General features: G+C 53.8%; 1 protein-coding gene across 1 annotated transcript; it reads right to left on the bottom strand.

Moving 5' to 3' along the window:
• Positions 1-980: 980 nt before the first annotated feature.
• Positions 981-12,621, bottom strand: Xab2 (XPA binding protein 2). The gene is made up of 19 exons (XM_051162926.1): positions 12,460-12,621; positions 10,178-10,326; positions 9,784-9,907; positions 9,172-9,369; positions 7,343-7,477; positions 7,087-7,251; positions 5,282-5,426; positions 4,846-4,997; positions 4,633-4,752; positions 4,394-4,525; positions 4,175-4,306; positions 3,979-4,092; positions 2,616-2,778; positions 2,335-2,525; positions 2,043-2,165; positions 1,777-1,948; positions 1,463-1,592; positions 1,210-1,319; positions 981-1,116 (listed from the first exon to the last, which is right to left on the bottom strand). The coding sequence occupies exons 1-19, from the start codon at positions 12,508-12,510 to the stop codon at positions 1,055-1,057; spliced, it is 2,568 nt and encodes an 855-aa protein (XP_051018883.1). The 5' UTR covers positions 12,511-12,621; the 3' UTR covers positions 981-1,054.
• Between the last annotated feature and the right edge of the window lie 98 nt (positions 12,622-12,719).

Here is a 12,719-nt window from a genome sequence, read left to right as displayed (position 1 = left end):
CCAAGGTCTACTGTGACCTTCTTACTGACAGTCCCTCCCCTGGGATTCTCTCACCCACCTCTGAACTGACCTGTTCAAGAGTTTTCAGAGCAGCTATCCTCTCCTGGGCCTCCCCCACACCCACATTTTCCTCCTGTGTGGTTGTTATTCGTCTTTCCTGGCATTTGGCATGCAGCCAATTTCGAACTCGAGCTCTGTTTCCTGTTGCCAACCTGCCTTCATTTCTGGGCTCAGTTACAGTCTCTGAGCTGGGGATTCTGTGTCCCTTCCTCCGAGTCCCATGTCTAAGGATCTAGTTGCCACTGTAGGTGCAGAGTGCAGGTGTAAGGCTCACTACAGCCTGGTTTCCCAGACACTACCAAATAATATACAGCTCGCCTCCTAAAGCCACCTCCCCAGCTACCCCATGGTCCAAGCCAACAGCCTGCCTCCAACTGCCCCCTCCCTCCTGCTCACATGGCAGCCAGCGTGACCTGCTCAAAACGCAAATCTGATTATGTCCACTGATGCCAAAAGCCCCTTAATGGCCTAGAGGCTCCTAATGGCTTCCCAGAGCTTAAGCAGTAAGGCTTCACTCTGGATGTGGCCTGTGCACCAGGCCTGGCTCCTGGCCTCTAGCCAGGGACACAAGTGCCTTGGTAGCAGGTTCACAGAGCCTTCTGACTACATGGGGGCTCATGGGTTGGTGAAATCCCAGAGCTGTGACACCCATGTAAGTGGGGCCAAGTGCCCCCTCAGCTTGGGGCTCAAGGAGGCTTCTTACTGGCCAAGCCTGACAAGAGGCCTGGGGTGGGGCAGGGGAACTGGCCTTGCAGCGTCCAGAACTGGATCTACAGGGAAAGGGCAGGTTGTCCACAGGCCACCTCCCCTGACTACTCCACCTTCTGTCCCAGCCAATCAGTGCTCAGGGCCAGGCAGGCAGCTCTATGCTAGCATGCCCTGAGGGACCTGGGCGGGCTGCAAGAAGGAGGCTGAGACAGTGAGGTACAAAGAGGAACTGTATTACAAAGTGGTTATTGGGGAGGAACTGTGGAGGAAAAAAGTGTGAAGGGTGTCAGTCTTCCTTTAGGCTCCCGAACACAGCAGCTGGTACACTCTGCTGTTCCAGTCGGACTTCTGTGGGGGAAGGCAGGGTCAAGCTGGTTATTTCTCTGGGGATGGGGTGGGGTGGGGGTAGCCCACCTCTGCTCTTGAACCCAACCCACTGACCATTAGGCTCCAGATCCATCTCATCCTCGTCCTCATCCTCGCCCAGCTGGATCTCCTCGGGGTTGGCCTGCTGAGCCAGCTCTGCCAGTTCCTCCCTGGATGCATCACTCCTAGGATTGGAGAGGGAAGGTGGTTGCAGCCAGCTGCCTCAGTGCACCCCCTCCCCTCAGCAGCCTCCCTGGAATACCTTTGCCCTAAGAAAAGCTGGATTCCACTGCCTCACCCCATCCCAACCCCCAAATCCTGTTCTCACCTCACAAAGAAGATCTTGCTCTGGGCCCTAGGGGGCTGGTCCCGCTCTGCCTCAGCTGCTAGCTGCTCTGCCCGCTGTTCTAGCAACTTCATGTCATCCATGCCGCTCTGCCCAGGAGCCAGGTCAGACACTGGGGGTGCAGGTCAGGTGAGGAAGGAAGGTCAAGGTCACACCTCAGGCCTCCTCCAAGGCTGAGGTTCCCAGGGCTGGTTCCAGGTACTGCCAGCCCCCGGGAGGCCTAGGCTGGGCAGCGAGTGCTCTGGGGTGGGGAAGACATTGCCCATGATAAGGAAAGGGAGGTGACAGCAGCTCACCGGTGCCTGTGGCACTGCCTGACACCTTGAGCATCTGTGAAGCCATGAAGTTGACCTGAGTGTTGTATGTGGCCTGCACACTCCGACGTATCCTCAGCATCTCCCTGATGGTGTCCTCGTTGCCGTGCCGGACCTCAAAGTCCTTCCATGTTTGCCAGAAGGCCCCAGTTGTCTGTGGTGGGGTGCAGGCATGTGGGTGAGTCAGGTGCTTGGAACAGCATCCCCAATGCCCACCCTCACCTTCCCAGAGGCAGGCCCAACCCTACCCGGGGATCACAGATCTGGGAACAGAAGCTGTAGATAGCCCGGGCGCGGTCGATCTCACCAAGCTTGCACTCCATGTCTGCAAACCGCAGGCACATCTCGCGGGCATGCTCATCAGACAGGACCTAGCACAGTGGTGGGGGGCACGGGGTCAGGGAGAGCAGGGGTGAAGGAAAGGGGTCCAGGTACCTGGCTTCAGGAAGGCCTTCTGCCACACCCTACATAGGCAGGCTTTCTGGGATCCTCCTTTCTACCTGGACCCCAACCCCATACCAGGTCACTAGTGGTGGGTACCTCAATAGCCTTCTGGTAGATGCCCCGCGTGTGGGTGACGCCATAGATCTCAGCAGCCCGCTTGATATATATGTTAAACATATCGTACTGCTGGGCTGGCTCCACGGCCCTGGTAGCACGGTCATACACAGCCATGGCATGGCGGGCAAGGCCCCACTCCTCCTCCAGCTGTGCGTAAAGCAGGTACAGGGCTGCAGAAGATGGAAGGGTCCAGTTAGCAGCCTGCAGCTCAGCCCGTGCCACTTATCCCCATGTCCCGAGACAGCCCACAGACTCCTCACTCTTGGCATATTTGGGTGGGCAGCCATCTAGTGCCTGCTCAAAGAGGTCCCGTGCACGCTCCAGCTTGCGGCCCCCATAACGAGCGATGAATTTGGTCAGGTAGGTGCTCCAGATGTCTGAGACGTTGGGCCACTTGAACAGTGAAATCCCACGCTCATAGGCCTGTTTCCAAGGAAGCCACAGGTTAGCACCCAGGGCCCCTTCCTTGCCCACCCCTCCACCATGGCACGTTTAAGTATGTCACTCTCCCCCAACTACAAGGACCTCAAGGACTCAATAGGGGCTTTCTAAACAGAGTCTGGTACGTCACGAATGAGGTAGCTCCTAACCTCTACAGACACAGGCAGCACCCAGTGTTCTGGGAAAGGACTCCTATTTCTGGGCAGGATTGGGACCAGGTGAATAAATGCAACCTCCCTCCCTGAGCATCTGCCTATGGCCACCACAAACACAAACACACACACACACAAAAACACACACACACTCACCACTGTACTGACTTAGACCCTCTCACTTAAGCAGCGGCCAATGGGAGCTGCATACATGGCTCCCATGTTTGTTCTGTTTCACCCAAGTACTTGGAGAAGGACTCAGTGGCTGGCTATGGGGGAGGTGCCCATATTCCACACCATTCACATGCTGGGGCCCTCATTTCCCAAGTGCCATGGCAACACCTTATTTGGAAATGAGGAAAAGGACTTAAAATGACATCATTAGGGTGGACCTAACCAATCACGACTAGTGGCTTTACAAGAGACCAAAGGCCAATACATCCTTAGTAGTAAGAGCCCCTGTTTTGAATGCCTGAAGTCCTGGGTTCCATACACTGGAATACACTGCCAAAAGGGATAAAAATTACCCTTGTGATAGTTACTATGGTCAACTTAGCATGATCTAGAATAACCCAAGGAACAAACTTGAGCCTGTCTGAAGGATTATCTTGATGATGTTAACTGAGGCAGAAAGATCCATGTTAAATGGGGGTGGGCACCATCCCATGGCCTGGGAGCCTAGACTACATAAAAAGGAGAAACAGCCAACCACCAACAGTCATCGCCTGTGCTTCCTGACTGCTGATGCATCCTGACTAGCCAGACAATCTTTCTGTTGCCACGCCTTGCCCTCCATGATGGACCATATCCTCTGTGAGCCAGAATAAAACTCTTCTCTCTTAACTTGCTTTTGTCAGATGTTTTGTACCCAATACAAGCCTGTACCCTGTGGTGCCGGTGTTTCTGAACACAGATGTATAAAGACAGCGACAGGGAGAGGACAGGGACAAGTGGACATCTGTAGACCACAGAGGAAGGAATGGCCTTACTGGGCTTTGACCTTGACTTGCAGTCTTAGGGCACGCCTCACCTTGAAGCTCTCCTCAAAGTACTTGTGTTCCTCCAGGAACATGGCATAGTTGATGACTATCTGCGGTGTGGCTATGCGCAGGTCCAGGATTCGGTCATAGACAGCCTTGGTTGACTGTGGGAACAAACAGGTCAAGACATGCTCCGCTCTGGGGCTGGGAACCAGCTCCCCTTCACCCCTGCCCATGGCAGCTGACCTGGAAAGTGCCCAGGCTTTCCTCCAAGTCCGCAAGCATGGACCACACCTTCAGCGACTTGTATACACGGTTCTGCACAGGCTCTGAACCGTCGAAGTACTCAGCCCGGCGGGCTGGCAAAGCTGTCGCTTTCTGTGGAAAGACAGTGGCAGAGGCCCTGAGGGGGGCTATCCTGCCTGGGCCCCATCACACACCCCTAGCCAGTCTTCACATCCTTACCCGCAGCAGCTTCAAAGCCTCATCGTAATTCTCATGCCGGAGCTCCAACTCCCCACACTGGCACCACACGCTTGCCAGGTCGTCCACCTGCTTGAAGTTCACTTTGGTGGCCTTCTCTAGGATGACACGGGCCTATGGTGATGGGCAGAGATTGGCTGAGGCCCTGCCACTTGGCCACCCCCAGGTCCCACGGTGAAGATGTAACAGCATGCATGTGTGCGTGCACACGGCCCACTCACATCATCCAGCTGTCCGTTGTCTTCATAAAACTTGGCAAACGCAACCCACAGTGTGTGGGGCTTGCCCGTGGCCTTGAAGGGGTCCACTGTCTGCACGGCCTCCGTGTACGTGTTGATAATCTAGAGCATTCAAACCAGACAGGTGAAGGCAGGGTGGGGCCATGGCAGCTCTAAGGGGCAGGGGAAGATGAACTGGGGGCCACCATCACACACCTCCCGGGGGCGGCCCTGGTGCAGGGCCACACGCTTGTGCCACTCGTGGACGTGGTGTGGGTTCTGGCGCAGCAGGACACTGTTGAGAAGTAGGGGCCGCCGGCTGATGAGCTGCTCAAAGCGAGCCAGGCGCAGCTCTAGGTCGATGTCATCTGGGAGCCAAACACGGTCACGAAGTCAGGGGCGCTTGGAGGTGACAGCACAGGCCCTTGGCTACTTCTGTTCCTAAGCTTCCTTCCCTCCAAGCCTAGCAGTGTAGACCCTTAAAGAGGCAGGCAGACCACCAAGGACCTAGCACCAGCCCTCCTGCCATGCCCATACCCAATTAAGACGACTCTAGGACATTTTGGCCCCAGCATCCATCCAGCCTCTGCCCTTGCCAGCACTGGCAAGGAATTCAATCCTCTCCTCCCCGGCCAGGTGTCCCACATCTCACCCTCCTCCTCACGGCCCAGTTCAGAGGCAGTCTCCATCTTCGCTGCAATCATGCTCTCCTCGAACTGGGCATAGCTGTCGAACACCTGGGTGAAGTCCCTCACAGTCATCACAGTGCGGATGGCCTCTTCATACACGTCCCGAGCCTGTGGGGGTTCAGGCATGGTTTGAGGAGAGGTACAGAGGAGAGGCATGAGAGCCCACCCATAAGGACCCTCTGCCAGCACCCATGGGCTGACCAGCGCCAAGCGTAGGATGGAACTCCGCTGGCTTATCCCTGCCCTATCCTGCCTGACCGTCTGAAGCTGCAGGGCCTCCTACGTAGGCTGGGTAGTCCCCTGTGTGGCAATGTCCCAAGATTCAACTGAGCCAGTTCCATATAGTACTGGCCCTGTGAGAACAGGTGAGCAGCGAGACTCCAGCTCCCACAGAACTCTAAGCACAGCCTACTATGAAGTTGTTTCTTCCTAACTGCAATCTTCTTTTCTGGAGGGAGAGGGAGGCTGCTGAGGCTAAGAAAGCAAAAGAAACTTGCAAGAGTCACAAGGACCCCCACCCCACCCCACCCCCAAGTTATATAAGCAGCTAACAACTGGCAGGTAAGGGAGACTCTACAACCAAGCCCTAAGGCCCAGGATGTCTCCAAGGATGCGGCTTTCGTGAACCATCTCCCAAGCTGGGGTGGGCTCTCAGTGATGCAGCTACTCTGAGCCATCCATGTAAATTATCCTCACCCATGTTCCTGTGAGGAAGCCCAATAAGTTCCCTGGTTTCCTGCATACATTTGGAGACTAAAGAAATAAACTACCTATCTGTGGTAAAGAGACGTCTGCTTATGTCTCACCAGGAAGTCACACAGCACAGCTTGTCTGTGGAGGCTCCTTCTCTCCTCTAGTGGCTGCCTGACCCCCTTCCTGAGCATGTGTTCTCCAGACTCTCCTCATCCCTAGACAGCACAGTCCCATCTCTCTACCCCACGTCCTCATGAAGGCACTAGGGAAAGGGGCTCTGTGAACTTCTCAACTGCCTTGCACAATCCCTCAGCATCACTCACTCCAGGCCTCCTCCCCAATTTCCTTAGGCCACAGTAGCCCATCATTCCTCTGGAGACCCTCAGAGTCCCACCCAGTCCCCTCTTCCCAGCATGCCTCTACAAAGCAAGATGGTAAGGACAGCCACAGTCAAAATCACCCAAGGGGAGATTTTTTTTCACATCAGGCCACTGGTGAGTACTCTGCCTGTGCTGCTGGATCCAGTTCCCTACAGGGATGATAAAGAGTAGCCACCACCCCCATTTTTGCAACACAGGGACACTCAGGGACATCCGTGAAGGCAGGCTGGCTGAGACATCTGTCACCACATTGAGTGCTAGAGCTGATTCAGCTGATCAGGCTGGATAGGCAGGTGTCCCCTTCCTTCCTCACTGTCCCAAGTATGTCCCTCCTAAAGCTGCAGGCTGCTCACTATGTACGTGGAAAAGGACAATTGTCCATGAAAAGAGAACTGGTCTTCGGTCAAGAGTATATGAGTAGCCGTGCTCCCCGAAACAAGCTCTCAAACAAGGCATCTAAGTTAACAAGATCCCAAGATAAACATGTAGGATGTAAGAGAGCCACACCCCAAGTCAGCCTGCCCAAAGGCTCACGCGCCTACAGGGCCGCTGCACCCATCCTCACTGCTGGGATGGCAAATGTGTGCATGTATGTGATGTGTCGCACACAGCGTGTCTGTGGTTGTGTCCTGTTCATGCACTCTGTGTGTCCTCCAGAGACCCACCCCACAGCTGAGGCCTAGGTAGCCACACACCTTTTCAAAGTGGCCGCTGCGGATGTAGTAGTCTGCCAGGGAGCACCACAGCTTGCCCAGCTGGTCAGTGAAGCGGGTGAGGCCACCGCGGATGATGGCATCCACATTGAGGGACTGTACCTTGTCCGGATTCTGGGAGATAAGGTCGCACAGCTCGTGCCATAGCTACAAGACACAGGGTATGGGGGAAACATCTGAGTCCTGGGCCAGGATGGCAGACACCTCTCACCCAGTCGCCATTTTCCAGCAGACCCACCTGGTAGTTGGACTTGCCGGCCTTGGACACAAAGCGCTCGTCATTCACCACAGTGGCCAGGCGCTGTGCAGCCTCGTCCAGCCGGTCACTGGACTTGAGGTACTCGATGTATTCCTCAGCACTCTCAGGACTCAGCTGGAGAACAGCCACCCCAGAGAAGGTGAGTGGGGCTGCAGGAGATGACAGCTCTCTCCTGACTAAGTAGCTCTAGGCCTCTCCATTCCCCTCACCTGCCCCCTCAACCCTCCAATTAAAAGTTTTTTAGCAAACAGCCATCCCTGGTGGTCCAGCCTGGGCTCAGCACTGCAGCCTTGTGGCGCTGGGCCTGACTGGCTTGCCCTTGTTCCTTTAGGTCAGCTTGGCTACATTACTTGTGATGGATAGTGTCAACCGTCCGCCTGACAGAATCTACAATTACCGAGGAGATGGGCCAGAGAACATGTCTGTAAGATTAACTGGATCATGTTAACTTATACCAGAAGACTCATTCTAGTTATGGATGCTACCATTTCCTCTGCAGGAACCCTGTATGATGCTGTACAAACCCGTGTGCGTGCAGAGCCGGGCTCTGATCTCGGAGGTGAAGTGACTAGTCGTTTCAAACTCCTACCACCCTCCCTTCTGTGATGAACTGTAGCCCTGAACTGTGAGCCAAGGTTAACCCTTTGCCCTTAGATTGTTTCAGGGCGCTTTATCACAGCAACAGAAAGAGAAGCTGAGAGCACTCGGGAGGCAGAGGCAGGTGAGTTCGAGGCCAGCCTGGTCTACAGAGCAAGCCCAGGAGAGTCAACACTACACAGAGAAACCCTGTCTCAAGAAACCAAAAGAAAGAAGGGGGCGGGGGGAGGAGAAAGAAAGAGAAACTAAGACGACAGTAATCTAGTCTGAGCAGCCAGCCTTAGTCCTGAATGGTCCAGCCTTGGCCTTTCTGCCAGGCTTGACACCTCCCTCGACACCCTCAACACTGTCCAACCCTAGTTCTAAGCAGTCCAGCTCAGCCTCTAATGGTCAGGGATGAAGCTGCTTCGGTCACAGGCGGCCACCCAAGCAGGACCATGCAAAGGAATTTACTATAACATATACCAGAGCCTGAGCACACAATGCTCTGCCTGAGATGCTGCCTTCTCCACACTTATCTTATTAATGCCTCTTGCCATGTGTGGTTTTACTGTTTCACATAGCTGGTCCATGCATGTGTCTACTCTGTTAGACTGAAAGCCCTGTGCAGTGGTAGGGAGGGCCTTATGCACGCCGTCACTAGCTCTCACGTCTATGCCCACTGTGGTGCGGGTACAAGCTAAAAGCTAACTACCTGAGAAACTAAAGATAAGACATCACAGGGGCTGGGGAGACGACCCAGAGTATAAAACATTTGCCTTGCAAGTGTGGGGACTGGAGTGTGGATACCCGGAACCCACATAAACATTAGGTAGCCATGGAAACACTAGAGAGGCAGAGACGGCGGGGTGGGGGTGGGGTGTCCTTGGAGCTAGCGAGAACTAGCCAAATCTAGTTCTAGCTGGTGAGCTAGGTTCAGTAAGAGATCCTGCCTCAATAAATAAAGTGAAGAGTAATTAAGGAAGATGTGTATCAACTTTGGCCTTCCACATGCTTGGGTATGCAACACACACACACACACACACACACACACACACACACAGAGAGAGAGAGAGAGAGAGAGAGAGAGAGAGAGAGAGAGAAATCTTAAATAAACTGTTATCTACTCATTGGAACCTCTTCCTGCAGCCTATATGTTACATGAGGGCCCTTATCCCAATAAGCCAGGGATTGGAAGCCGACCGGGAACTGGTCTAGCCAATGGTGCTCACCTTGAGGAAGCGACGGTAGCCTCGCACAGCAGTCTCAGGCAGTGGGTGGGAGCGTAGGAAGCGCAGATACAGGGGCCAGATTCGAGAGTGCTGTGTGATGGGTAGTGCCCTAAGGGCCCGGTCAAAGGTGCGGCGGGTGTGTGTTACTCTTCCCTGGTCCATGAGGAACTGACAGTAGTCTAGCCATAGACGTGGCATCTGGAAATAACGGAGAGTGGCGGGCCAGGTCTGAGCCATAGGCTCCATGGCTTGCTTACCATCCATAGCTAGGGAATAAGGGCAGCAGGGAGGCGACAGGTCTGTCTCGTGACCCCTCACTCAGGCTCTGTAAATAAGCCCAATAAGCTCATTCGTTCCTCAAGTTGGTAGGACATTTTGATGGACCGGTACTTTGTTTTGTTGGAGCACTGTGAGGAAGGGGGTAGACCCCCTGTTTACATCTCCCTGGGGAAATAGTTCTCACAAGAGCGGTGAACTTGCCCCCCCTCCCTCCCACGCCCCTCTCCAGCTCCCCACCTTGTGCATGAAAACAAAGGCCCTCTCATGGCGGTGAACTTGCCGCCCCCCCCCCCCCGCTGCCCCCTCCCCCGCGCCCCTTCTCCAGCTCCCCACCTTGTGCATGAACACAAAGGCCCTCTCGTGGCAGTTGTTGACATCTTCATAGGCGGGGTCAGTCACGCAGCGATGCTTCACCTGCGCCCGGCGTGCCTTCAGGTAGCGGTACCAGAGTTTGTAGCTAAAGAGCGGGAAAGACAGATACGATGGGTTATGGAACACTCCAGAACCCTTTCTTGGCTCTGGAGGCACCTGCGGTGAGGAAAGGGAATAAGGAGAGCCAAGAGAGCTCACAGGGAAGGGAAAAGCCTGGCACAGGAGGGACGATGGTGTGACCTATCCCGGGGCCGTGTTTCCGGCCATCGCCTGGGTACGTTGTCACTTGTGTCGGGACTGGATGTGGAGGGGTGGAAGCTGGTAAGCACGGTAGCACAGGGAGGGTCATGCACACCTGCAGGGGAGCAGTTTGAGCGCTCGCTCGTACAACTGATTGAGGCGGGGCTTCGGGGCCCCCTGTTTGAACTCGATGTAGCGGAGCCAGCATTTGACGGAGAACTGGTTGCGCATGATTTCTTCCTCATAGGGAAGGTCCTCTTCCTCCTGCCAGGGCCAGGGAAGGGGGAGAAAAGAGGCCTGTCCTCAGCGCATCCACGGAGCCACATCCCATACTGGGGCTTAGCCCCAAACTCTAGGCTCCTACTAAAAGTTCACGCCCTTCCAAAAGGTCGTGGTGCAAGCCCACACCCCTATCACCTCAGAGGCAAAAAAAAAAAAAAGGCCTCAGAGAATAAAACAAATGGGAGGTTGGTGAGATGCCCAGTGGGTAGAGGCATCTGTCACCAAGCCTGAGGCCCTGAGTTCTAGCTACACGATAGGAGAGAATCAACTCTTTTAAGTGGCCCTCTTGGGGACTGGAGAGATGGCTCAGAGGTTAAGAGCACTGGCAGCACTTCTGAAGGTCCTGAGTTCAATTCCCAGCAACCACATGGTGGCTCACAGCTATCTATGATGAGATCTGGCGCCCTCTTCTGGTGGGCAGGATGTTATCTACATAATAAATAAATAAATAAATCTTTTCAGTGGCCCTCTTCTTTCCCACATGCACATAGTGGTGCACAGAGGACTTGTCTCTTACACATGCTAAAATTAAAACAAAGAGCAAAATAGAAGTGCAAAGATGGCCCAGTTGGTATGCCTGAGCATGACTACCTGTACATGCCAGGCATGGCAGTGTGTATCTGTAACTCCAATGCTGGGCAATCAGAGACAGGTAGACCCCTCTAGAGCTCACTGGCCAGGCATTTAGCCCGCCAGTGAGCTTCATGTTCGTAGGGAAGACTTTGTCCCAAAGGAAGATGGAGAGCAACTGAGGAATATGGCTAAACATAATCTATTTCTGACCAATGCACATACATACATACACACACAATATGCTGGGGACAGGCCTCAGCAGTTAAGACCATGTACTGCTTTTGCAGGGAACTTGAACTCAGTTCCTACACTCATGTCAGGGCAGCTCATGACCACCTGTAACTCCAGCCTCTGGCCTCTGTGGACCCCTAATTCACATGCACATACCCATAAGAACACACACACATAAACATTCTTTTAAAAACACAACTTTAACAAGCAAACAAACACAATACAACAAGGTCCCCCGCGTGATTTCTTCCTCTGTCGAAGCTAGGTCACTCAGGACACATTTGAGGGACGAATGACCCTTTAACAGGGGTCGCCTGAGACCATCAGAAAACACGGGTACTTACATTACGATTCATAATCGTAGCAAAACTTCAGTTACGAAGAAGCAACAAAAATAACTGTATGGTTGGGGGGGGGTCACCGTAACATGTATTAAAGGGTTGCAGCATTACAAAGGTTGAGAATCACTGTGCTAGCGTGTTAATTCAGACCTCTGGCCCTCATAGCTCAACCTCCCCAGACCTCTCAGGAGGTGGGGTACATATGTGTGTACAGGAGATAGATCAGTGACAGGGTGTTTGTCTAGCATGCACAAGACCCTTGGTTAAACCCCAGTAACCCCAAAAACACACAGGAGGGTTATGGACCTTAACTTTGAACACTATGTACGTGGAAATATGGGGCGTCTCTTTCAGCCACCACAGTTTCACCTTTTAAGGATCCCCAGTGGCCATCCACACGTTAGTTTTATCTTCATCCTCCAAGGTTCTTATAGCCGCAGACGTCAAGCTATTATTATCCAGAAGCCAGAACTTTAACCTGGACACTATGCCTATCAAAATCCACGCTCTTTCCCTACTGTCTGTCTCAGTCTCCTCTTGACCTCACTTCTCTCGGCGCGAGCTATCAAGGCCTTAACCTCAACAGCAGCTCCTCAGCTCCTCACTGATGCCATGAAGGATCCAGTTCTTTTTTTTTTTACTTTTTACTTTTTACTTTTTTTAGTTTTTCAAGACAGGGCTTCTCTGTCTTGGACTCACTCTGTAGACCAGGCTGGCCTCAAACTCACAGCGATCAGCCTGCCTCTGCCTCCCGTGTGCTAGGATTAAAGGCGTGTACCACCATGCCCCGCAAGGATCCAGTTCTTTATTCTCGACCTGATCCGTGTTTTGACATGTCGCCTTTGGCTCGCTGAGGTCCCATAGATTGGGCATGCACAGTCTGGGCCTAACCCCCTCCCCCGAGAGCCAGATTCCGATCCAGCCTCTGATCTTCTCTCGTGTATCACCCTCCGCGTAGGCGCACACTTACAAAAACAAGATCCGGCCGCTCGGGACGGGGAACCCGCGCCATCACTACCATCTTCCTGGCTCCCCAGGTACAGACAGCGTCGTGCTCTGGTGGCGTCGCTCACAGAAGGCCCACCCTCTCAGAGATAGACCCGTTTCCTATTGGCTGCACCTCACTTTGTCAGCAGGGCGTGATCGGCTGAATTTTGTATAGGCAAGGCGGCGACCGGAAGCAGAAAAGGGGCGCCGGATGATGACGCCACCGACGCACCAATGAGATTT

The sequence above is a fragment of the Acomys russatus genome, chromosome 19 (assembly GCF_903995435.1).
Source record: "Acomys russatus chromosome 19, mAcoRus1.1, whole genome shotgun sequence".
Lineage (NCBI taxonomy): Eukaryota > Metazoa > Chordata > Mammalia > Rodentia > Muridae > Acomys > Acomys russatus.
This window is presented reverse-complemented; position numbering and strand designations above follow the sequence as displayed.

Bases quoted from the DNA above. Each gene is read 5' to 3' on its own strand.
- Xab2 (XM_051162926.1), bottom strand. From the start codon at position 12,510: ATGGTAGTGATGGCGCGGGTTCCCCGTCCCGAGCGGCCGGATCTTGTT. The intron at 10,327-12,459 runs GTAAGTGTGCGC...TGGCCCTGGCAG, and splicing joins AGCGGCCGGATCTTGTTTTT to GAGGAAGAGGACCTTCCCTA. The intron at 5,427-7,086 runs GTGTGTGGCTAC...GAACCCCCACAG, and splicing joins GCAGCGGCCACTTTGAAAAG to GCTCGGGACGTGTATGAAGA.